Source organism: Quercus suber, unplaced genomic scaffold (genome assembly GCF_002906115.3).
Source record: "Quercus suber isolate HL8 unplaced genomic scaffold, Cork oak 2.0 scaffold_1061, whole genome shotgun sequence".
NCBI classification, from domain to species: domain Eukaryota; kingdom Viridiplantae; phylum Streptophyta; class Magnoliopsida; order Fagales; family Fagaceae; genus Quercus; species Quercus suber.
In genome coordinates, this window is record NW_027070469.1 from 4990 (window position 1) to 31782 (window position 26793).

The following is a 26793-nucleotide window of genomic DNA, read 5'->3' on the forward strand; positions in this document are numbered from 1 at the left end:
AAATGATAAAGAAGGGAACACCATAGGTACATTGTAATTACACATTCAAAAAATAAATTAATTATTTAATTGTTGCTTTCCATGATTCAAATGTAATTACACATTCAAAATTAAGTGGCTCAAATGCGAAACATGAGTAAGAAAAGGAAATGCAAAAGTTTGGTAACTTCTTCATAAAATCTTGGGGTTCATGCAATCCTAACACTTTCGTTTGGCTAAAATCCTAGATTGGCATCAGTCATCGATCTATCAAGGTCNCTATAATGATTTGTTGATGTCCTTCTATATATGAATCGTTAGATTGCTATGGCAACTCATATTCTGCCTTTTTTTTTTTCCCCATATTTCTTAGCCAAGATGGAGAATGGTTTTAAACATGAACGGGAGAATGGTTTCAAACATGAACGGGAAAATGGTTTCAAAGATGAACGTGAAACGGAGCCTCCTTCCAGTTTTTCCCAATGCAAGGTATGCTATTATTGCATAGCACAAACATACAAGAGCAAATCAACAATGTTCAGTCAATTATGCATTGAATCAAATGTGCATCTCTGTCCTTACTCAACTTGATGTCTTGGGGTATCTCAAATCTAAATACAATCCATCTTGTTGACTTGTTTTAACTGGTTCTTTCTTTGCTTAAACACTATTCAGTCAATAAAACTATGATATATTGTAATGTACTAATGTCTATAAACTGTTATCTAAAAAAATTCTTTATTTTTCTGGGAATCATGAATAAATCAACCAACCTTTGAATTCTTTCTTTTTTTAAATCTGTTGTTCTTTCTATTATTAGGTTGACCCAGGGAAACCAGCTCCACTGACTTGGCAACGGAAGTTAAATTATCTAGGAAATGTTCCTTCGCAGTTTGGATTGACTATACAAGAGAAATTGCATTTGGTATGTCTGTAACTGTAACCATATTTGCACCTTCCAAAATTTGTGGATGAGATAGTTTCAATTATAAGCTAAGTTGTGCTTATGACAATTGTCACAGAACAGATTGAGAACTTAGAAACATACATGTATTCTTTGGAGAAGTTGTCATAAAATAAGTTCTTATGGTCAAAACAACATTAGATAAAGTCACACCTTATATCATTAAATTGAAATCCAATTAATAACATAGGGAAGTTAAGTCACTGGATGAGAAGAGTAGATATCAAATTATAATCTTTTTCATTATTGTTATGTGGTTTTGAAGGCTCCTATAGGCATTCGATTATTCCGTCATGCCAAGGAAGAGGCAGCAAAAGGAAGAGTAATATATCTTACCTCAAATGATTTCTTCTTTATGAATTTGGTGATTTTTCCCCCTTTTCTCTTACAGCCACTTGTCCTTCAATCAGATGGCAATATTTGATTTTTTCAATAGGCGCACCATTGCAGGTCATCATGGTGTTTCTTTAGGTGGTATTGGGTAAGTGGTCAAATTTTTACAACTGAAAAAAGACTTATGCTGATAAGTGATGTTGGACACTGTAAATTTTTATATATATAGTGAATCAGAAATTTTATCAGCTATTATTATTTGAAATGAATTGCAATTATCTAGTAGTTCAAGTATTTATAATAAAAAAATCTAGTAGTTCAAGCATGTATGAATACAGCTATTTTGTTTTGTTCTTTCAATATCATTTTTATGTTTGAAAGCATGATTTTAGTGCAGGAAGCATTGGAAGAAGCTACAGAGGCCAGTTTCAACGCTTTCAACTGTTCCCTAGAATATGTGAAGAAAGCCCCATTTTAGCAAATCAATTCTCTGTGAGTTCGCATCTACTGAAGCCATACCTATTACTTATCCCCTAAACAATGGAAACTATTTCAGGGAACCAGAATGTGTTCACATGTTTTGGGGTGAAATTGAACATCATAAACAAAAGGTTTTCATTTATAGAAGTGCCACTAGTTGCTGAAAATATTTCTGTGAGATATATTAATTGGTATGACATAGAAGAATAATTTTTATTTGGAACAGTGAAGTTTGTTGGACAAGCTCAGATATGGTGATTAGAAGATCATTTACAGATTTGAATAGATTATCAGGACGGTTTATCCCTTATGTTATCACTATTACTCCGGACTAGATAAGCACAAGTGGATATTAGTAAAAATAGTGAAATGGCAAATGAGAATTGCATAAACTAATCCACCAATCACTGGAAAAGAAGGAATCAATCAACCAGCAACTATGCATCTATCCATTTGCACTTAGGTTTTATATGTATGTTAACACCATGCTGTTGAATTTTCCCATGAACAAACTTTGTCCTTTTTTCTTTCAAAATTATACTTTTTGGTTGAATGAATAAAAATGCTATAGATTTATCTTTAGTACTTCTTATCAAGCAGTAGTGAATCTCTAGGTTTCCTTTACTCATTTAGGTTTTTGTTTCACGCCCAAATGGTGGAAAATTCTCAAGTGTATTATGCACCGAAAGCCCAAAGGTACCCAAGTAAGTAACGTATTATCCAGGACTTGCGTTTCTCTAATTTTTTTGAAATTAGTATATGCCATCCAAAACCGCGAGTGAGACATCACATTATTGCTTTGTCAATCACTATGTAGAGATGACACTGCTTCTGGTATTGAAACTTGGGATTGGAATTTGAATGGCAAGAAGTGTACATACCATGCTTTGTTTCCAAGGGCTTGGACAACCTATGAGGGTAAATTTTTTGCTCCCACTGGAAACAGTTCAAACTTGTGATATCACTTACAACATTCTGTATTTTGTGTTGATTTGTCGAAGCAGGTGAACCTGACCCAGAACTTACAATTGTTTCTCGCCAAATTTCACCTTTTATTCCCCACAATTATAAGGAGAGCAGTTTCCCAGTATCAGTATTTACTTATACGGTACGAAAGAGAATTCAGGAAATTTCATTTATATTAGAATTGATCACATTGCCACAGTTCTAAGGTAGTGCTTTATGCCTTCTTCAGTTGTCTAATAAAGGAAGGACTTCTGCAGATGTCACCTTGGTCTTTACATGGGCTGTAAGTTAATAATTTCCAGCTGCATATTCCATTGACCCTTTTTTAGGTGCTTTCTTTTAGTAATGATAATCTAGGAGCTGTTTTTCATAGAAGTTGAATGGGGAAAAGTTCTTCAATATTTTAAATAAAAGAAGGCTTAGTTATTAAGCTGACACAATGACATATTTTTATACTACTTTAGGTTTCACCCAGAGTTGAATGCATTCCTCAAGTTAAAAATAATTCTTATCAAAATAACATAATGTATGAGATTTTTTTGGGATAATCACAAACTATCATAATGATGTGAGTACTACATTTGATATTCCAGTCTGAATTCAAGAAACTCCAAAACTATGTAATTTTCCTTCCACTGAATATGAGTTTATAATTCCTCACTGCATGGTTTCCAACCTAATCTTGGGATTCTCAGACTGTACTAGCAATTTTGTGCCATTTTTTATGTGAAACATGGTTAAAATCTGGGCAAATATGCAAAATTAATCCCTATAGAGTTATCTTACAACATTCCATGGTCTAACTGTGATGAGTGGATTCCTCATCCAGTTATCAGATTGGCATGATTTATAAAAATTTCTGATATCTGAACTTTCTGTGCCTGAATTTTCAGAATTCTGTAGGTGGGAACTCTGGATTTTCTGGTCATCACTTCAACTCAAAGATGGTGTAAGAACAAAATAGTGGACTTTTATAAATGTCTGATTTTTAAGTATAAGTAGCTTTCACAGAAAATGGAATTTGTTTTTCTGGCAGAAGAAACTTCCTACTCTAATACACCATATAGTATTTATGTGCTATTCTACTTAAATTTTAATTTATCTTAATAATTTAGCAATTTACCGTTACTTAACTCCTACCAGGGCGAAAGATGGAGTGCGTGGAGTACTTTTACACCACAAGTAATTCTCTCCATTTACTCTAGAAGAGAGTTTTGACTCTGCATACATCAGTTCAAACATATATTCTATACGACTGATATCGTGGCTGGATGTCTGATTATCTCTAAAAAAAAGTATATAAATTTTCAGGGCTGTAAATGATCAACCTCCAGTTACTTTTGCAATTGCTGCACAAGAAACAGATGATGTTCATGTCTCTGAGTGTCCTTGCTTTTTGATTTCTGGTGATTCCCATGGCATCACGGCTAAAGACATGTGGCATGAAATTAAAAAGGTTAGATAACCTTCCCTTTTTAGCATTAACAATCAATAGAGAGGAACTATTTGTTTTAGGATCCTCTGTTTCTTGTTAGCTTGATGTATCCAGACAAAAAAAAAAAAAAAAAAACTTTTGTGCTCTGCTCATTATCATTCATTGTTTTCATAATGTTTACCAGTATCAATTCCAAGTATTTCGGTCAGATACAAACTTTCAAAGTTTGACACTATTATCTTAATACATTAGTGTACACAATTTAGGCATTTGAGAAGGTTAGTCTAGGTTGAATTTGATATGGATATTGAGAATTAATTACTTGCTAAGTTTTGTTCCAATAATGTTGCTCCACCACTGTTTCTCTAAACAAGGTTGAATGTTTACGTAATAGTGGCTACCTGCAGTCCTATTAAATGTTTTTGCAACTCTTTCATTTCTTTACCTCATCAGAGTTTTTGTTAAGAATAGTATTAGATGAGAGATACATTTGTTCCTGTAAGGGCTTCTACTGGGCACATAAGCAGATCAAGGATGGGGGTTATTTGTCATTCCAGTAGAGACCAGGAGGGGGCTTTGTAATAACATCATTTTTCCTTCAATTTGAAATGAGAAAGGAATGCTTCACCTTGATGTGATTTTTGTGAATTACAACCTTGAAAATCAAATAATGACCATGCTATAGAGATACACATGCTATAGAGGAGCAACAATTTCTATTAATACAAATATATTGTAGGGTTAAAATCCAATTCAGCACAATCATAATATTTTTATCCTCCAAAATCTTGATGCCTTTACTTTTATTCTTATAGCATGGGTCATTTGATCACCTTGACCGCGTTGAAACTCCAATGCCTTCAAAACCAGGATCATCTATTGGAGCAGCCTTAGCAGCCTCTGTAACAATACCTTCTGATTCCATCCGTACTGTCACATTTTCATTGTCATGGGACTGCCCAGAATTGAGGTTTAGTCAAAAGACTTACCACAGGTAGGTTATCCCAGCCCTTAAAACACTTGTGTGGAAACCTAGTCCTTAAAGTATACTAATCTTTTTAACAAAATATTTTAATACCAGGCGCTACACCCGATTTTATGGCACTCATGGGGATGCTGCAGCAAGTATTGCACACGATGCTATTCTTGGTATGTCTATACAGCTTCATTAATTTTCCTAAGTATATGGTATTTTAACATACATATGTATTCTCTAAGAAAAAATTTACCTTCTTGTTGATGTAACTAGAGCTCATGAACTAGTAAATTATTTGCAGATATTATCAAGGCTGACCTTTAATTATGAAAATAACACTTAAAATTCAAGACTAATTAATTTTCCTTTTGTAGGAATATTGACTAACCAACACAATACCTCTTCTCTGGAAATGCCTGATATTATTTTGTAATCATTTGGCCATTTTTTTTTATATTACCCTTGTTTCTTATCAATTTTCTACACAAAGAGAACATGTTAAGTTCTTCAAATCTTTGTTATTGATTTAGAATTACCATTTGCAGTTTCATTCAAGAAAAAAAATGACAATGGTAGTGTACTTTGACAGTGAAAGGAACACATTTGATTGAATACGTTTGTTCTTCTTTGTAATTAGAGCATGCCCATTGGGAATCCCAAATTGAAGCATGGCAAAGACCAATTCTTGCGGACAAAAGGCTTCCTGAATGGTGAGATTAAATGAAACTTGTGCTGGAGAAAGAATACAAAATCTGTGCTTTTTTGAACAATTCTGAATGGTTAGAGTTTCATCCCCAGGTACCCAATCACTCTCTTCAATGAGCTCTATTATCTCAATACAGGGGGGACAATATGGACAGGTACTTATGGAACTTAAAATCTATTCAAAATGTGCTTCAATCTTTTTATTCTTTTTATTGAAGGCCATATTTTCCTTTCTGCAGATGGATTACCTCCAACACAGAATTTAGGAACCATTGGTGAGAGGAAGTTTTGCCTTGATAGGCCCAAATCAAATCGTACAAATATAGTTGATATGTCCCATCAAAATGACACTGCTGTTGATATCCTCGAAAGGATGGCATCCAAACTCGAGCAATGTCATACTCCAGCAGCATCAAATTCAGCCTTTGGAACCTATATGCTCCTAGATGGAGAGGAAAATGTTGGCCAGTTTCTTTATCTTGAGGGAACAGAATACCTCATGTATAACACTTATGATGTCCACTTCTACTCATCTTTTGCACTACTCATGTTATTCCCAAAACTTGAACTTAGCATCCAGAGAGACTTTGCAGCAGCAGTAATGATGCATGATCCTGAAAGGATGAAAATTATGAGTGATGGAATGTGGGTTCCAAGAAAGGTTCTTGGTTCTGTACCCCATGATATTGGGCTCAATGACCCTTGGTTCGAAATAAATGCTTATAACTTGTTTAATTCATCTAGGTGGAAAGACTTGAATTCTAAGTTTGTTCTCCAAGTTTACAGGGATATGGTAGCTACGGGTGATAAAAATTTTGCACAAGCTGTCTGGCCCTCAGTTTTTGTAGCCATGGCTTATATGGATCAGTTTGATAAAGATAGAGATGGGATGATTGAGAATGAGGGATTCCCTGATCAGACTTATGATGCGTGGTCCGTTAAGGGTGTGAGTGCATATAGTGGTGGGCTTTGGGTGGCAGCTCTCCAGGCTGCTTCAGCCATGGCATATGAAGTAGGTGATAAGGCATCTGCGAATCACTTTTGGGTTAAGTATCAAAAGGCAAAAGCTGTATATGACACATTATGGAACGGTTCTTACTTCAATTATGACAATAGTGGTGGTAGTTCAAGTGCATCTATTCAGGCTGATCAATTAGCTGGACAATGGTGAGTACAAAGTATTCATTCTTGATGTTATATTTAAAGAAGACATTCAAACGCACAGAGAACAAACGTCATATTGGTGATTATATGAGATGTGTGAGCTGTTGAATTGGCTATATCAGTGGTTTCATCCATAATCCATCCAAGTATCACCATGTAGCACTGGGAAGGCAGTGTATCCACTATCCAGTGCCTTTTACAAAACACATGGGATTGGTAACAAGAAAATAGTTTCCCATATTTTAGTTAAGTCATGTCCTAAATTAAACCATGGGACTTTAGTTTGCTGTCCTTAAAATATAACGTGTCCTTCACATGTTGCATAGACCGTCCTTCTCGCTGCTCCTCTTTACTGCATCTTACACACCGTAACTCGTTATTCCTAATGTATCACTAGTGGTCCATCTAAATCTTCCTGATGAATTATTTCTATATTGCCTTCATATTTCTATCCTAAGTTCCTATTATTTTTTTCTTAATCAACTGATATGCTCAACTTGCTATGGTGGTTCTGAATTTTTATGCTTGCTCATATTCTGTTAAATAAATCATGGCTGATCTACCACTGGCCTCTTGTTCTGATGTTATCTACTTTATGAAGATATTCTGGGGTTTGAACCCTAGACTGTTGGCTTCAAGAAAGACCACACGGTGTACAGATCATTTTTAAAAGATTGACCAAAGAGTTCATAGCTTGTTTTAATTAAAAATTGAATTTGGTGGGAGTCATTCTTTGGTGTTATAAGAAAGCATGTTCAGGAATAACTTTTTCCATTTCTTGTTATGTGAACTTTTCAGTGACATACCTTCCTACTTATCATAACAAACTTGTTACGCTGTTTCATCTCATGCATGAACCGAAGGGGCAAGTGTTTTTACAAGAAATCTCTAGCCAATCTTCTTGTAAAAGATCTATTTTTAAAATAGCATGGGCTCTTGTATTTCATCATTAAAACCAACAGGGCAGAAACATAGCAGTATCCCTAAGATGTTATTGAGTATTGACTTTCTTATAAAATTATTGCATATATATGATCAAATTCAACGATCACTTTAACTTTATAATTTCTTCATCAGAAAGCAAACATATTTTGGTGTGTAAATTTATTGTGATTTCAACTTCTTGAAAATTGTGTATGGACTCATTATACGTAACATTTTAGGTTCACTGCAGCATGTGGTCTTTCTCCAATTGTTGATGAAGGCAAGAGAAGGACTGCACTTGAAAAGATTTATAATTACAATGTCTTAAAGGTGAAGGGAGGAATGCGCGGAGCAATTAATGGGATGCTGCCAAATGGAAAGGTTGATTTGTCTGCAATGCAATCGAGAGAAATTTGGTCTGGAGTTACATATTCTCTTGCTGCTACAATGATTCAAGAGGAAATGCTGGAAATGGCATTTCAGACTGCTGTTGGTGTCTATGAAACAGCCTGGTCCCAGCAAGGTCTTGGGTAAGTAAAGTTTTCCTATTGAGCAGCTTTCTGCATCAAAAGTCAAGTATTTATCCTTGCTAGTCTGCTACTCCACTAGACAGTCTTTCAAGTAGTATTACAATTTATACATAGCAATAGTGATTTTTTGGAAATTTACCAGCATACTCTCCTTCCCTACATTAGACTTATTATTACTCTATTTTCCAAATATTTTTTACTTATTTTTCTATATGTCCATGGTGATTCCCCCATTGACATACTATAATCTTAACTCTAGGCATTACGTTACCATGTATTACTGCAAAAAGCTAATTCTTCTTTTCCGTGCTTACCCTCAGTCTATCTCAATGCTGCATCTGCATAGTCATATACATCTTATTTGGATCCCCACTTTCTAGTTCACTTACATTCTAGTTCTTGTTACAGTTATTCTTTTCAAACACCAGAAGGCTGGAACAACAACGACCAGTACAGAGCTCTTTCTTACATGCGGCCATTGGCCATATGGTCAATGCAGTGGGCCTTGTCAAAGCCGAAGCTTAGTAAAATGGAGTTCAGACATGAAGCAAGCCAGGACCATAGTCACCATGCAGGGTTTGAGAAAGTTGCACGCCTTCTAAAGTTGCCAAAGGAGGAATCTGCTAAAAGTTTGCTACAAGTTATTCATGAGTACACCTGCAAGAGATTGTGATTCTATCGGCAAATATTTTTCATCATGATATTGTAATTTAATTAAAGGGTGTAGAAGTACAAGCCTGATTGAGATGTAATCATCTAATATGTTACTGCATTTTTGGACTTTCATATTCAAATGCAATTTTACTTAACAAATTATTTACCTGTTAGTGACCAAACATATAACAACTTTTCTATTTTAATAAGACCCATTCATGAAAAGTTATTAAATTTTATATTGGCTGTCAACTTATTGGAACCTTCATCCTTTGTCTGGGTTTGGGTATTTGGGACTAGCAGAAAAAAGAAAGAAAAAAAAAGACACTAGGCACAAATATAAACGGAGTTAGTTAGCGATCACAAGACAGTAATTAAATTTTACGTTGACGGTCAACCTACTGCAACCCTCTTTTATTCGAGCTTGGAGCTGGCCATGGACTAAATATATGACATTAAGCACAAACATAAGTAGAGTTGCCATTCATTAGTGATCAAATATATTAAATTGAAACAATGACCGATAAATATAGCCTCAAGTGAAGTTTTCTCGCTAGGTTTTCTCTCTAGAAAACCGAGTGGTGAAAAACGGCGCTGGTCTTAGGCCAGAATAGTTTCTCCTTTGTGGTAGAAAAAGTGTGGTTTTTTCCTCTGTTTTTCTCGTTACAAAACAGAATGGATGATTTGGCAAAGAAATGTGAGAACCTAAAACTCTCAGAACATGAGGGTGATGAAGTGGATTTGGATGAGCAAGAAGTAGCAGAAGGGTTTATCTTGGCCGCGAAGTTCTTAACAAAGCGACGAATTAACCTAGAGGCAATTGTAAAAGCACTCAAGCCGATTTGGAAAACGACAGAGAGCTTTGAGGTACAGGATGCAGGAGACAACACAACTTTATTCTTATTTCAAAATAAAGAGGAGAAGAGAGACTGGTTTAATCTAAAGAAAATTGACCTCGGCACAATCCGAGGAGATCAGTTCTTATATATTTCTCTCAAGTTTGATTACAAGTTCAGCTCTTGATTGTTACAATGTTTTTCTCTTAATTTCTCGATCTTTCTCCTTTAGGGTCTTCTTTTTGTTTTATACTACATTCCTTCTTTTATCCCTACTCTCCATGTGTCGGGTAGGTCGCTGGTGTTGATACTTGTCCCATTAACACTTTCTTGAAGTCCCTGGTAGTAGTTGTAAGGCTGAAAATTACTGTTCAGGTATCACCTCCACATAAATGCGGCAAGTTGGTTAGGTGTAGAGCATTCGAAGTTGTGGTAGCAGCTTTCCCTTTAGATATTCCATGGCTTTCCTCTGTCTTGTTCCTTCTTGATATTTATCCTCATCAGTGAAATTGTCTGGAACGTTGCTCTTGACGGCAGACCGTACTTTCTAACCTCGGCTTTGCTTAGCCGAGGAAGCATTCCTCCTCGAATCACCTCCCTGGAACATCACACCTAAATCCCTTCCTTTATTTATTAATACTGACCTCTATCACATGTTTATCCATTCTCGGACTTAGGTGTCCTCGGACTGGGCTTCCGACCCAATATGTTCTACTGGGCCTAAAATCAATTAAGGCTAGCGGAAGTGCATTCAGATGAATAATAAAAATATCATTGCGCACTCTTAATGCGACGGTCATTTCACAAGTATAAGGGCTTGTGTGATGTGAAGGGCAATGATCGGGGTTTAAGTGTCCAAGAAGGAATTTCACGCACATATACACTTAGATTATGCTAAAATAAAATTTCTATTTTGTATTAAATATATATATATATATATATATTCACAAGAGACAACAAATATTTAACATGTTTTGGCTAACTCCATACCTGCTCAACAAAAACATCCACGTTCAACAATATGGATTACATCAACATTAAATAACACTCACAACTCCCACTCACAACATTAAATTGCATTTTGCATGCGCAGATCCTCTGGCGTTCAAACTTCAACCTGTTAATAATAATAAATAAACAATTTTCCTATCAAACCTAAAATTGGTCAATTTGACCAATTTTACTTGAATGCGTCTTCCTTTTTATAGTATTTTAATTTTTTGCTATACACATAAAAAATAAACCGTCAAACGTCACTACATGCGTATCTACATATAACTTTCTTCCTAATAGAAAAATCTGTTTTCATCCATTGAAAAAAATAAGCAAAGATTGATCAAATCAAGATCATTAAAAACCCAAAAAACAGAGGAAAAAAAAGAAAGAAGCAAGAGTCATGAACAACATGAACAAAAAGAGTCATGAACAACATGAAAGAAATACACAAAGGAGAGACATCTCCAATCTAAACCATAAATGAAAATCTCAAAAGTGTATGTATATGGTACACATGAATAAACGAATCCAGAAAAGAGTCATGAACAACATGAAACTGAAATTGAAACTGAAGAAAGAAGGAAAAGAAGAGACATCTCCAATCTAAACTATAGGACTAATAATTAGAGGACTGTTTATTCTTCTGGGTAGTCTTGTGATACTTGTCCTTGATCCAGTGAAAGCCCAAGGTAGTCCCTTCCTTCACCTTCTTAATGCCAGTTGAAGCCACAGCTTTGGTCTTTCCAAGCCCTTCACCAACCTTTTGCTTGTACTTTGCAGAAGTACCTCCATTTTTCTTTGTGTCTGCAGCGTTAGGAATAGGGTCTGGGTTGCTGTAGTCCCACTGATCAGCCCATGATGCACCATATGTGTTGTTTCCTTCCATTGTTTGCAGAGATTGGAATTCCTTTTTCACAAGGAATAGATGTATGATATATGATAAGAGGAGGGAGAGTCGTGAGAGTCTTGGGAATTGGTATTGGAAGATTAATGGAATTGTATTTTGTCAATGTAAACCTTTTATAGACTGGGTGGCCGAACCTTGAGAAAACTTATACGGCTGTAGAGACTGGACCATTACGGAATTTTATATGTGAGAATAGGCGAAATTTATAAGTCAACAATCTCGTCCTTCTTTTTTCTTTCTGGACAAGAAAGTTCTTATCTTTTTTATTTTTATTTTGGGCATAAAACGGGAGATTATACAATTATATTAAATAGAAATAGGAGAGCTGAGCTTTCTTTTTCTTGCTCCGTTTGTTAGGAAATTTTTTTTTTTTTTTAATGAGCCATTTTTTAAAAAGCATTCTTTATAAAACTATTTCGTTTTTTTATATTTGATAATTACTTAAGTGAGTTAAAAAATGATCTTCTAATTTTCTTTATTTAACTTGCAATGAGATAGATTTTTTTTTTTAAATTTAATAAAAAACAAATTCTAAAAATAAATCATACTTTATTTTTTTGTTGACCAAAGAAAGCTTTTGTTTGACTTTTTTTTTAAAATTTTTTATACTACCAAATACTGAAAAATATAAAAAACTATCTTTACAGAAAATTTTTTACTGAAATAAACAGTGCAGTCTGCTTAGAGTCTGTCCACCAAAATTTTATACTTTTGTCGTTGTTGCTTATTTTCCAACTTAATTTAATAATACCAAGGTTGATTATGAACAAAAAAAAAAAAATTATAGTATATGGGACTAAATTTTAGGCATGTTCGTTTATGAACACGGGCAATTTAAGATTCGATAATATATAGGTCAGAAAAAAATTATTTGTAAAACTTTAAATTTTACCATATAAATTTTATAAATCGATTATGATGAGTATAGTTCGTCTAACATTTATTATAAATATCCTTCAGCTTGTGCCATCCAAATACAGTTGTCCAACCCCTTGGATGATAGGTGAATGAAGAAGGTGCCTCTCAAGGAGATCCCCGTCCATCAACCCATGTTCTTCAGTTTTGGGTACAAACCTTGAGAATCTCACCACCATTATTCTACGCCTTCCATCACACTTCATTTGTGAAAAAATGGTGGAAATCATGGAAAGACAGCTAGTCCAAACTCCTGTATAAACACTAGATCATCTCCATTTTAAGGTATTAGTGAAAAGATTTTACTAATGTGTGCTCTTGGGACACACATTAATTTTTATTTTTGACAAAATTTTTCTCGAAAATTAAAAAAGTAATGACAATTTTTTCAATTTTCGAGAAAATATTTTAAAAAATAGAAAGCTTAATGTGTGCCTTAAGGGTACACATTAACCGGACCCTTAGTAAAAAAACTCTACAATTATTGCATTTCGAGGGCGTTTGGATTGAGATTATTCTCACGGCGCGTTTTCATTTTCACGTTTTTTTTTTTTTTTTTTTTTTTTTTTTTTTTTTTTTATTTTAACAACTTATTGGTCTTTGTAATTTTTCTAATTATTGAATTTTTATTTATTTATTATTTATTATATATATATATATATATAGCATTAACCATTAAAAAGAATTTTTTGGGGGGTTTATAGCATTAGACTATTAAGTTATGAAACTTCAAGGAAGCTTCCTTTAAACCTTAAACTCCACTCCCACCTACTCACGGAATATCACATTTATTACTACTATTTTTTATTTCCAAATCTCATAAGCTATCTCACTCTTTTCAGTTTCCCTTCTCGAAGTTTCAGGTGTAGATGATGAAGAATAAATTTTCAAACTTAAGCTTCCTCTACCCCGCTTGTGAATTTCTGTTATCTTCTACTTCCTCTTCTTGTTTTTCTCCTCTTATCGTGTAGCTATGCATCTTTTAATTAATTTTTGGATCTTCCCATCCCTTTTATCAGTTTTTAGTGTTAGGGTGGTCAAAATTTTATTTTAGGGGGTTCAAAAGAATTTTTTTTTTTTAAATATTATATTTAATTTTTTCATTTTCTTCAGGTCAGGGGTTCATTTGAACCCCCTGCCCTCAACGTGGGTTTTTGAACCATAGGAATGACATGAACCTAGTTTTAAGCTTTTAGCCTTGGTGACACCATGACTAATTGATTAACCTCTAGGACAGTAAAAACGAGAAGCATTTGCAAATTACTATCGACTTAGCTGAGTTATAAAATAAAACAATATCATGGATTCAATTGGATAAAAAGTTTTTTTTTTTTTTTTCATTAAACTCATACACCATTACCAAAACTACATGTAACAGTCGGTAACGCAGAGCAAGTTATAAACCCAAACACACACACACACCCCATCGATGTTGGACAAGTCCATGATTTTTTCCGTTAAACTCACACGAAAGATATAAAATCCATCCTTTCATTTATATGCTATTAAGGAATTGCCTATATGATAGATGAAGTTTTGATTTGAACTGAAATGACTTGAATATATTTAACTATAAATGGATGGAACGATGAAATTGATACATTTTAAATTGGATAACAAGTTAAAACCGTTCAAAGATGGCTTAACCTGATGACAATGTGCAAACATTATAGAGCAGAGTATCATTGGTCCATATAGAATCAAATTTGCAATCAACCAATTTATATTTTATGTCTCCTGTCTCATCAAAATCTGTTCATGAAAGTCAAATTGTTCCAGTTGCCCTAAAATTATATGACAATAGTCACGGAATCGTTAGGTATCCATTTTTTATGACATGGTTTTCCACAAATGCGGCGTAATTAAGTATGTGTTGGTTTGACAAAAAGAGAGCTTGCATTTTAGAGTTCTTTTTTCTAGCATTCTACTATTCTAGGCTTCTAGCAACTTGCACGTTTAAAAGTAGGTATTAAAAGAGATCCCAAGACATCGACAATTTTTATTTTTATTTTTTTATTAATGTAATTTAGCCGTGTTTTGCTCTCAGTTTTGTTCAATATTATATTGGTATTTTATGTTGAACCTTTTGACAAATGACAAGCAACAATTATTACAAATTTTTATTGAGAGTTTTAATCTATGGTATCTGTTTCTGATGATAGTACTATATCATCAGATCAAAATGCAAATTGACTTGTAGTGTAGGCATGGGATTAAACCCCAAATCTATTAAGTTAACTAGAACCAAGGGCGGAACCAGGGGGTCGAGAGGGGGCACCTGCCTTCCCCCCCCCGCGGGGACTCCTTTGAAACTTTCTTAGTTATAGGCTCTGAGAAAAGCTTGCCCCCTCTAATACATTAGCATAGGAAAAAAAACAAAACAATACTCAGTAAAATGAACCAAAAACTGACACAGTCTTCCTTAAAAAAAGCAAAAGAACATGACATTGTAACAAAGAGAGCAAAGAATTGCCGACATGTCAAAGTCTTTTTATTTTTTAATTTTTGATCTAGACACAGCGAAGTTAACAAGTCAAAAGAACTTTTAGCTCTGGCTTGCCCCACCTTTTTACTTTCTCACTAATATATTATCACAGACTCATAACACTTTTTCCTTTTATTTTTTATTTAATTTATTTAAACGGTAAGAAAAACAATAATTTTCATAATAGTTGAGTTAGTAAATTTTTACTTATTTACAATTGTATATTTATTTTGTTATAAATATTTATTAATAATATTAATTTTGCCTCCTGAACTAAAATTCTGGCTCCGCTACTGCTAAAACCCCCCACAAATGACAAGCAACAATTAACGATGACCCTGGTTATTTTTGTCCAATATGCAGTCTATTCTTTTACCAAGCATTGTCTTTTAATTAGATGGAAATAAATTATAGTTGAATATGCAACTGTAACTTTTGGGCTTGCCTATCTAATCTCTGTTATACCAAGCCAATCTTACTAATGGTGAATTTTCCTCTCTCATTGATGATTGCAGGAATCTCATGAGGAACATTCCCCAGGTCCGGTTGAAACATTACTTTGGAGAAGCTAACCGTTGCGCGGACGCTCTTGCCAAGTTTGGAGCAAATATGGAGGATGATTTTGTTGTTTTTGTTTCTCCTCCCTCTGTAATTGCTAGTCTTTTGTATTCGGACAAGCTGGGCGTGACCCAAGAGTTAATTTGTAATTCTGTGGTGGCTACCACTTAGTTTTTAATATATTTATCCAGTTTAATATATTTTAAAAAAAAAAAAACAGATCCTAGAGATCTCTTTTAAGGCTTTATAATGTCATTCGGTAACAGGTGTGTGTTTGTCTCTTTTATTTTTATAAATAAATTTATTATTTATTTTTAATTATAAAGGACAAAAGTAGAACTGTAAAAGGAAAAGTCATTCTCACACTATCCAAGGCTTGAAACTGGAAAACAAGTTTGTCACGTGCAAGATGACCTGATGATAAATTTTAGTCTCAAAATTTTAGAGGTTGACTATGAATTATCGACAGAAAAGTCATATATGTCATACAAAAATTAATAAGGTTATACCTAACAAGGAACGTAGATTATGAAATTATTAAATCCTAACGGCCTCTACCATCACAATTCAAACACCTTATTTCTTTAATATTATTATTTTTGGTATGATTACATTATTTTAGTTCTGTTATTACAACTTGTAGCTATAGATGGACAAATTAGATGCGCTAATCTTTGAAGTCATGGAAGAAGCGGTGCACAATTAGGAGAGTACTACAATAATGGGCCAATTTTTGATTTGTTTCAAGAAATTCAAATTCCTTTGATGACAATTTCAAAGGATGATATGCAAAAACAAACATAAGGAAAAAAAAAAAAAGATAGTTTATTGAAAGTAAATGGTTAATTAATATAAGAGATTCTCTTGATAAATTTAAAGGGTAGTGGGTAATATACCCTTTTATTTTATTTTTTTAACCTTAACAGGAAATAGAGTTGTTTGATTGTCTTAACCCAGATTTTCAGGCAGGAGTGGAGTTAGAAATTTTAGTTTGGAGGGGCCGATTTGTATTGATAATTTATTAGTCTATACAAACTTTTATACACATACAAAAACACATGTATCTATACACATACACACAAAAAATTAGTATCTTTCATAATGAATCTGTAAATTAAATGTTTCATAAAATTAAATTAATTTTTCACCATCTTCCATAATGAAATCTTTACAATTTTCATTTTCAATATAAGTTACCAAATTGTCTACCGTTGTGAGTAAAAAAAATTTCAATTAAATTAATGAAGTGTTCAAAGACACAAATGATCCAAAACTTTAAAAAATACGAGAACACATTTTACCATTAAAAATGAATATGAGAAACAATACGTTCTCTATAACTACTAGACAAATTGAACAATTTTTTTAAGAACATTATTGGACCAACTCAAATAGTTGGGGGGACCAAGTCCCATTTTTAAGGGCTAATTGTTAAAATATTAAATATTTCTATATAGTAAAAAAAAAATTCAAAAATTTTGGGGGGGCCATGTATTCTCAGGTGTGAGTGTGATCAGGTAGGGGTTGTTTGATTTTTGGTGTTTCCATCACTCATCACTCAAAAATGGTGGGACCCACAGAGAGAAGCTTGTTTGGATTTGTTTTCAAGTTTTGTTTCCATCATTCAATTCTCTGATTTTTGAGTGATGAGTTATGGAATCTTAAAACACATTTTGGGTGTTTTCAAGTTATGAAAACAAAGTTATGTAGCTTTTTTGTAATTTTACTCAATCGGATGGGACCCACCTTATGCCTTGTCGCATCAATCTGACTTCATGCACCCATGCTTTCCCCCTTTCTCTCTCATCTTTTTTTTCCCCCTCTTCAAACACACATGAATCAAACCCAATTTCTTTAAAGAATCCATTATTTATCAAAACCAAACCTATTCAAGAGCTAATTACAGTAATCTAAAGCAAAATCTAGCTCGGAAACACAAATTTGGCCTCTGTAACAGCTTAACTAAGCTCCAAAATTTGGAAAATTTGTATAAAAAAAAAAAAAAAAAAAAGAAAAAGAAAAGGATTGTTAATCCTAGAGAGAGGTCGGAGCCTTCTCAGATATAAGAAGCAGAAGAGCAACAGATATTGGGTGGTCTCTTCAACCACCACCAACGGGATCAACGAGTTTAAGCCTTCACGAAAGTTACTAGGGGGGTCAGATCGGGTTTGAGGATGGAGGAAGGACGTTAAGGGGCTGTTGTGGGTTCAGTTTCAGTGCGGAGGAGGGAGGAAGAAAGCAGCGGCATCGTTCGTGTCGGCACAAGTGGGTGATGCTTGAGCGGAAGCCATTGATGGTGTTGAGCTTGAGCATGATAGACGAAATGGAGAAGAAATGTGATTTGGTAAAGTGAGGTATTTGGGATGAGTTGTGCACAGGTGAGGTTAGAGTATTTGGGTCCCAGTTTTTTTAGTTTTTTGGTTGAAAACATATCTGAGTGATGGGTGCCAAACGTGTAGGGTTTAGGGAATTTGGGTATTTTAAGTGATGAGTGACAAAAATTAAGTGAGGAGTGATGAGTAATTGTTTTTTTTTTTTTTTTTTAAAACCAAACAGCCCCTTATAGGCTTGAAAATTTAGCAAGCCCTAACTGATTCAAATTAAACTTGCACTAGTGGCGCCACAGAATAAAAGACAAACAAATAAAACTTATAATAAATCTTGAATCTAAGCTTCTCTAAGAACTTTAAAAAAAAAAATTCTAAGAAAAATATAGCAACTTCAATAATTTTTTTTAGAATCAACTTCAAATGGCTTAAAACTAAATAATAAAGTTTAAACTCTAAATCGATTTGGAGCTATCTCCTCCAGCCCCTTACGTGCCGATTTATTAGACCATCCATATATATTATTCAAACAAATCATATGACTCATTAAAAAGGTTATATCACAAAACTACATATGAAATTGATGGTCTTTTTAGTTACTAAAGATGTGTTTGAATACCGCTTATTTTGTTAAAAACTGAAAACATTGTAATAAAATAATTTTTGAATGTGTGAATAGTGCCATAGGACCTATTTTTAATGAAAGTTTTGGTTAAAAAAGAGGTTTGTGGGTCCCGTGAACAGTGCATGGACCCATTGGAAAAGATAGAAAAGCGCTTCTCCCAAAAAAAAAAAAAGAGGTTTGACAGTGAGGAAAGAAGAATTTAAACACTTTATATCCAATGGAAATATTAGAAAGTGCTAATTGAATTACAAGACTCTTTAAAACAATTTGATGGTTAAATGTATCAATGAGTGCTTCAAGTTGGGTTTAGGGGCACTTAATCGTAGACCAATTCCCTGCAAGTCTGCAACCATTTTTAATGTTTTTTATTTGGGTAAATCTCACTAACTACCCCTGAGGTTTGTGGTATTACCAAGCACATTCAAAGGTTTTAAAAAATGACCAATTTGGTCCTTGGTCACTAACACCATCTGTGCACCGTTTTATTAAACATTTTTTTTTCTTTTCTTCATCTCACCCTTCACGCCGAGTTCTCCCTTCTTTCTGTCTTTACAATCTGGAGCTTTCTCCAGAAACCAAACATTGTTAACTCACCTCTCATCTCTTTCTCTAACTCGCTCTCTCTTCTGTTTCTCTGACTTTGATTAAAAAATCTCTATAGGAAGACCAAGAACTTTCTCAATAAACAAACAACAACAAAAATGCTTGAATGAAACTAATAATCAAAACTCACTTCCATTGAATAAGGAGGAAAACACAACAAAATTAAACCCAAACCATAGAATATGCAATCAAGAATCAAGAACTGTGACAAAAAATTAGCCTCTCAACTAAAAATCCTAATCTAAAACTAAAACCCAATCAATCAAAACATCCTCTTAAGAAAACCCCCAAATTTATAGGCCTCAGCAAGAAAAATTTTTTGCTCCTTCCTGTGGCTTTGTGACCATCCATAACCAACCACCCCCACAGAAAACCCACCACCGCCAATCAAAACCTAACCATCCCTAACCCACACCACGGCACCGCCATAAACACCATGAGAGAGAAAACCCAAACCCTTCAATATTGATCCACACCAAAACCCACGAATCACCACTTACCCACACCATGGCACCGCCGTAAAGACCACGAGAGAGAGAAGGGAAAGAATCCAATGTCGATCCACACCAAAATCCACAAGTCGTTTAAGGCCCTCTAGCTTATAGATCGAAGAATGGGTTTGGGGTTTTGAGGGAATGAGAATTAGATAGGGAGAAGATGTTTGTTGGTCTCGGGTTTTAGAGAGAAAAGTGAGATGAGAGATGAGAGGCCATATTTGTGGTTGTGTTGGTTGAGGTTCATTGTGGAGGTGCATGGAGGCTCTACTTTGTTTAGATTGGTGAGATCGAAGAGAGAAGAGAGTGATTTTCAGTGAGGAGAGTTAATGGTTGAGGAGGCTTAGACTTAGGTTGACTGAAGATAGAGTCATAGAGGCTCGGCCATGGTTGGTGTTTGGTTTCTGGAGAAAGATCCAAATTGGAAAGACATAAAGAAGGGAGAGCTCGGTGTGAAGGGTGAGATGAAGAAAATAAAAGAAAAAGCTGTTTAATAAAACAGTGCACAAACAGTGTTAGTGACCAAGGACCAAATTGGTCACTTTCTAAAACCTTTGGATGTGCTTGGTAATACCCCAAACCTCAGGGGTAGTTAGTGAAATTTACCCTTTTTATTTTTATGTTTTTGATTAATCTTGTTAGAGCTCTTGTAGCTTATTATTGTACTCTTTGCTTTTTTTTTTTTCTTTTTTTTTTTTTTAAATATAATTATCTTTTCAAGTAAATAAGAAAAAATTCTCTTGGTTTTGAGCTATGATTAGAATGGTTTCTCATGTACCAACTGTGGTGTTACTTTTAATTGCCTCGTGTACTGATTTTTAGTTGGGATGTAAGATGTAATCCTATTTGCCAATTTCTGTGTTAACATACTATTAGTGCCTAGCATAATATATATATATATATATATAATAAGTGGAATGTATGACTTTTTATTGACCACTCCTTATTGCACCATATGACTAAAACAAAAAATTGTAATTGAGAAGAAAAATATTGGTAAGGCATAGAGAATAGAATGACAAATTTTAAGAAGAATAGCATCTGTAAGGTGTTTAAAGAAATTGTTCAATATTATTGTTGCTACCTTTGGTGTGGCTTGATTCTTGGACATTTTCACTATTTAACCAAAAAAAAAAAAAAGCGATTTACAAAAAAATCAACTACCCAAATTGTTGAGAATTTAGAGGAGTAATATAATGAAATAAAAAAATGATTCAATAGACAAATAGAAAATTTGATTCACTTGGAAGCACAATTGAATGTTATCCCTAAATAATATTTGCCTCCACACAAGAGTTGCTAAAAGCTTACTACAAATTTGTCCATAGGATACAACCAAATTTATTGGGTTCTATAAATAGTAATTTCGAAGAAGACCCACATGTTTCTTGTGTTTCTAAGAAAGATGAAAGAGAAGAAGTTGAGAAGAAGTTACTAAATAAATATGAATCACTATTTATACCTAAATGATTATGACCCATCAATATGCACCTTTCATTCAATAGACACATTTTTCATTCAATAGGCACATTTTTGGCCATAAGCACATTTTCATTCTATAGACACCTTTAATATATATCCAATATGAAGGGTTATGACCTTTCAATTGGCACCTTTTGGAATATCTAATATGAAGTGTTTTGACTATTTAATAGAAACCTTTTAGTATATATATATATATATATATTATAACCTATCTTGTATATACCTATATATACAACACAAGTTAAACTAGAGATGTAACATTTTATCTCTTATTCATTCTCACAAAAAAAAAATAAAAAAAAAAATAAAACAATATTGCTTTCTTCAGCATAACTAATAAAACATTGTGCTATTTCTTTCAATATATATATATATATATTAATTTCATGCATTTTTGCTTACAACTTAAACTAGAAAATAAAGGTTTTTCTTTTCCGTGAAATTCATCAAGTAGCTATTCCCATGCATTACACGGGTTAGCGACTAGTGTGTATATGTCTATATATATATATATATATATACACTTTTTTTTTAAAGAGGTAAAATTTCAATCTATGACATCCGCTTTTGATGCTTGCCCTGTATCACAAAAAATCTTACCAATTGAGATAATTGATACCTACCTATTTTGACAAACATGTTATACAATTAGAACCTTCTCAGATGAGTCTTCTTTATATTAAACATGGGGCCCATTCTTCATTTGAAAAGAAAAAAAGGGGGTACATTAAGTCTAATATAATTTAAGTTGTAAATTCAAATTAGAAGTAATAATAACTTACCATTTATACTTTGTTGTAAAAATATTGTGAAAATGTTATGAACATAACACCCTTTACAAAGAATGTTAATCCTCATAAAGGATGTATTATAGTTTCAATCTTCAAATAGAAGGTTAAGTACGTTAAAGTGGTAGAGCTAATAAATGTTTCCATATAGTTAGAAAAGATGGGATTCTCAATTTCTCATATTCGGGCCAAGATTTCAAGGGTTTAACTAAAGCAAATCTGCCGTGGCATCCGGTGTTATTGTATGCCTTGAGCTTGGGGGTTCGATCCCCCCCATTTACCCAGCAAAAAAAGAAGAAGGCGTAAAGCACTTTTAGTTCTTACATTTTAGATTTTTTTTATTTTTTATTTTAGTTCATATATTTTAATTTTATCACTTTTAGTCTTTAAATCAATTAACGTGTTCTATTTTGATCCTTTTTGTTAGTCCACTAACAAAAATTGCTTAGGTGGCAAAACTGACGTAACCAATTAAAAAAATAATAAAAAATTTTAATTAGTATTTAAAAAATGCCCTATTAGCTTTTAAATATATATAAAAAAATTATTAATCAATTTTAACAAAATTAAAAATAAAAAATCAAAATTAAAAACAATAAAATACATCAATTCAAATCGAATTCATATTAAACAAGAACACACAAGAACATAATCACATATTTAAACATCAAAACAAAAACATAAAGCACAAACTCAAAACCAAATACAAAAAACATAAACTCAAATTTAAACATTGACACAAAATCACAATGACAAAGAAAACAATAACAAACATAAATCTCCCAACCAACCCAAAATGAGAAACAATTTCAGTAAAACATCTTCATTTTACAATGGTCGTGTACTTGAAAATGCAGTGGATCTCATTTTTCAATGTTTGTTCCTTGTAAAATGAAAAAAATTTCCTAGTTCTCAAGACACATGAAATGCAAGTACAGTTGCACAAACCACCACTAATCACCCTAAAATCTAGATTGGGAAGAAAAACAGCCACAACAGCCATCCACAAACCCACTATGAAACCCCCACCAACCTCCGACAAATCCACTTCGAAACCACCATCAACAGCCCACAAGCCCAGTCTGAAACCACCACCAACCACCCACAAACCCTGACAGAAATCACCACCAGCCCACCCAAATAAAACCAAAGCATCACCAACCACCCAAAATTTTAGATCAGATAGCCACAAAAAAAAAAAAAAAAAGTTTTGACTATTTAATAGAAACCTTTTAGTATATATATATATATATATATATTATAACCTATCTTGTATATACCTATATATACAACACAAGTTAAACTAGAGATGTAACATTTTATCTCTTATTCATTCTCACAAAAAAAAAATAAAAAAATAAATAAAACAATATTGCTTTCTTCAGCATAACTAATAAAACATTGTGCTATTTCTTTCAATATATATATATATATTAATTTCATGCATTTTTGCTTACAACTTAAACTAGAAAATAAAGGTTTTTCTTTTCCGTGAAATTCATCAAGTAGCTATTCCCATGCATTACACGGGTTAGCGACTAGTGTGTATATGTCTATATATATATATATATACACTTTTTTTTTAAAGAGGTAAAATTTCAATCTATGACATCCGCTTTTGATGCTTGCCCTGTATCACAAAAAATCTTACCAATTGAGATAATTGATACCTACCTATTTTGACAAACATGTTATACAATTAGAACCTTCTCAGATGAGTCTTCTTTATATTAAACATGGGGCCCATTCTTCATTTGAAAAGAAAAAAAGGGGGTACATTAAGTCTAATATAATTTAAGTTGTAAATTCAAATTAGAAGTAATAATAACTTACCATTTATACTTTGTTGTAAAAATATTGTGAAAATGTTATGAACATAACACCCTTTACAAAGAATGTTAATCCTCATAAAGGATGTATTATAGTTTCAATCTTCAAATAGAAGGTTAAGTACGTTAAAGTGGTAGAGCTAATAAATGTTTCCATATAGTTAGAAAAGATGGGATTCTCAATTTCTCATATTCGGGCCAAGATTTCAAGGGTTTAACTAAAGCAAATCTGCCGTGGCATCCGGTGTTATTGTATGCCTTGAGCTTGGGGGTTCGATCCCCCCCATTTACCCAGCAAAAAAAGAAGAAGGCGTAAAGCACTTTTAGTTCTTACATTTTAGATTTTTTTTATTTTTTATTTTAGTTCATATATTTTAATTTTATCACTTTTAGTCTTTAAATCAATTAACGTGTTCTATTTTGATCCTTTTTGTTAGCCCACTAACAAAAATTGCTTAGGTGGCAAAACTGACGTAACCAATTAAAAAAATAATAAAAAATTTTAATTAGTATTTAAAAAATGCCCTATTAGCTTTTAAATATATATAAAAAAATTATTAATCAATTTTAACAAAATTAAAAATAAAAAATCAAAATTAAAAACAATAAAATACATCAATTCAAATCGAATTCATATTAAACAAGAACACACAAGAACATAATCACATATTTAAACATCAAAACAAAAACATAAAGCACAAACTCAAAACCAAATACAAAAAACATAAACTCAAATTTAAACATTGACACAAAATCACAATGACAAAGAAAACAATAACAAACATAAATCTCCCAACCAACCCAAAATGAGAAACAATTTCAGTAAAACATCTTCATTTTACAATGGTCGTGTACTTGAAAATGCAGTGGATCTCATTTTTCAATGTTTGTTCCTTGTAAAATGAAAAAAATTTCCTAGTTCTCAAGACACATGAAATGCAAGTACAGTTGCACAATCCACCACTAATCACCCTAAAATCTAGATTGGGAAGAAAAACAGCCACAACAGCCATCCACAAACCCACTATGAAACCCCCACCAACCTCCGACAAATCCACTTCGAAACCACCATCAACAGCCCACAAGCCCAGTCTGAAACCACCACCAACCACCCACAAACCCTGACAGAAATCACCACCAGCCCACCCAAATAAAACCAAAGCATCACCAACCACCCAAAATTTTAGATCAGATAGCCACAAAAAAAAAAAAAAAAACCCATGAACCTAGATCGGAAATCAGAACCTGTCAGCGTGAGAGGGTGGGAGAGATGGGTGGCATTTATGTTTGGGTCGAATTGGCATTTAGGTCATGAACCTGAGAAGAGAACTGGTGGTGGTGCTGACAATGGTGGAGCTGATGATGAGTTGTGCCGACAACGGTGGAGCCAATGATGAGTGGCGCTGATGAAAGGTGGTTCCTCTGATGGTTGTTGCACTACTTGGTGGGTGAGTACCAGAAGCCATAACCAACCCCACTGTAAAACCACCCCATGTTGGAAATGGCTCCGATTCAATTTATTTGAACCCAGATCTAAAGCCTTCGAACCTAGATCTGCCCAGATCTGCTTCGAGTTGGCTTCAATTTGGTTCATAATGCTAAGATCTTCATTTGTTCCAATTTTTGCAGCTGGTTTTTTCTTTTTCCTATCGAAGATCGGGGCACCGACAAAAATTCTGACGAAAACGGCCACCGTATATGCTGGAAAACCGACGTTAGGTGCTCTTGATCAACACCGGTCAAAGAAAAACTGCCCACAACAGTTCAGTGATGAAAGTGGCCAAATATCATCCCGATTTGTGTTTTTTATTGTGTTTTTTGTGTCTGTGATCTTTTGTTAATGTTTAAATTTGAGTTTGTATTTTTTGTATTTGGTTTTATGTTTGTGATGTATGTTCTTGCGGTGACGTTTAAACCTGTGAATATGTTTTTGTTCAAAATGAATTACATCTAAATTGATGTATTTTATTGTTTTTAATTTTTAATTTTTAATTTTAATTTTATTAAAATTGATAAATAATTTTTTATTTATTTAGAATTTGACATGACATTTTTTTAATGCTAATTAAATTTTTTAAATTATTTTTTAATTAGCCACGTCAGTATTAGTTTGCCATCTAGGTAATTTTCGTTAATGGACTAACGGAAAAGATCAAAATAGAACACATTAATTAATTTTGAGACTAAAAGTAATAAATTAAAATGTAAAGATTAAAATAAAATTAAAAAAATTTAAAATATAAAAACTAAAAGTGTATTTACGAAAAACTAAAATAAATCTTGTACCACGGAATCCACATAAAAGTAATGAATTTTTTTTTTTTGAGACAAAAGTAATGATCCTTGTTACGGCATATTTTAGCAATGGTAAATTTATTTATTTTAAAATCCTTAATACATAAGTAGTAGTACCTTGAATTTGTGCATGGCACAAAACAGAAATTTCTAAATTATCAGTAAAAAAAAAAAAACCAGTGTAAAGTGCAGCTATAAGTCTATTCTTTTTGTCCAATATGCATAATGCAGTCTATTCTTTTTGACCAAGCATTGTCTTTTATTAGATGGAAATAAAGAATTGTTGAATACGCAATTGTGACTTTCGGCTTGCCCATCTAATTTTGATTTTTTAAATTTCTCCTAGGTACTAACCCGATCCTAGAGATCTCCTTTAAGTCTTTATAATGTCATTCGTTAACAGATGTGTGTGTTTGTCTCTTTTAATTTTTTTTATAAATAAATTTGTTATTTATTTTTAACCATAAAGAACAAGAGTAGAGCTGTAGAAGGAGAAGTCATTCTCACATTATCGCCCACCTGCCCAAGACTTGAAACTGG

At 33.2% G+C, this 26793-nt stretch overlaps 2 protein-coding genes and 1 long non-coding RNA gene across 3 annotated transcripts; 2 read left to right on the forward strand and 1 right to left on the reverse strand.

The window, feature by feature from the left end:
• The first annotated feature begins 333 nt into the window (after positions 1 to 333).
• LOC136065639 (uncharacterized) lies at positions 334 to 9269 on the forward strand. Its single transcript, XM_065769130.1, has 19 exons — positions 334 to 468; positions 800 to 904; positions 1209 to 1265; positions 1354 to 1424; positions 1669 to 1768; positions 2390 to 2460; positions 2574 to 2674; positions 2761 to 2864; positions 2952 to 3005; positions 3616 to 3671; positions 3866 to 3904; positions 4034 to 4178; positions 4973 to 5151; positions 5239 to 5306; positions 5771 to 5843; positions 5932 to 5993; positions 6078 to 7005; positions 8166 to 8456; positions 8865 to 9269. Exons 1-19 carry the CDS (start codon positions 358 to 360, stop codon positions 9127 to 9129), a joined length of 2880 nt encoding a protein of 959 aa, XP_065625202.1. The 5' UTR covers positions 334 to 357; the 3' UTR covers positions 9130 to 9269.
• A 2117-nt stretch (positions 9270 to 11386) lies between these two features.
• LOC112020187 (uncharacterized) lies at positions 11387 to 11980 on the reverse strand. Its single transcript, XM_024052743.2, has one exon. It carries the CDS (start codon positions 11826 to 11828, stop codon positions 11559 to 11561), a length of 270 nt encoding a protein of 89 aa, XP_023908511.1. The 5' UTR covers positions 11829 to 11980; the 3' UTR covers positions 11387 to 11558.
• A 12262-nt stretch (positions 11981 to 24242) lies between these two features.
• Positions 24243 to 25936, forward strand: LOC111997770 (uncharacterized). The gene is made up of 2 exons (XR_002881384.2): positions 24243 to 25406; positions 25588 to 25936. It is a non-coding gene; the product is annotated as an uncharacterized LOC111997770 (long non-coding RNA).
• Positions 25937 to 26793: the final 857 nt, after the last annotated feature.

Bases quoted from the DNA above. Each gene is read 5' to 3' on its own strand.
- LOC112020187 (XM_024052743.2), bottom strand. From the start codon at position 11,828: ATGGAAGGAAACAACACATATGGTGCATCATGGGCTGATCAGTGGGAC.
- LOC136065639 (XM_065769130.1), top strand. From the start codon at position 358: ATGGAGAATGGTTTTAAACATGAACGGGAGAATGGTTTCAAACATGAA. The intron at 469-799 runs GTATGCTATTAT...TTCTATTATTAG, and splicing joins CCAGTTTTTCCCAATGCAAG to GTTGACCCAGGGAAACCAGC. The intron at 2,461-2,573 runs GTAAGTAACGTA...ATCACTATGTAG, and splicing joins GAAAGCCCAAAGGTACCCAA to AGATGACACTGCTTCTGGTA.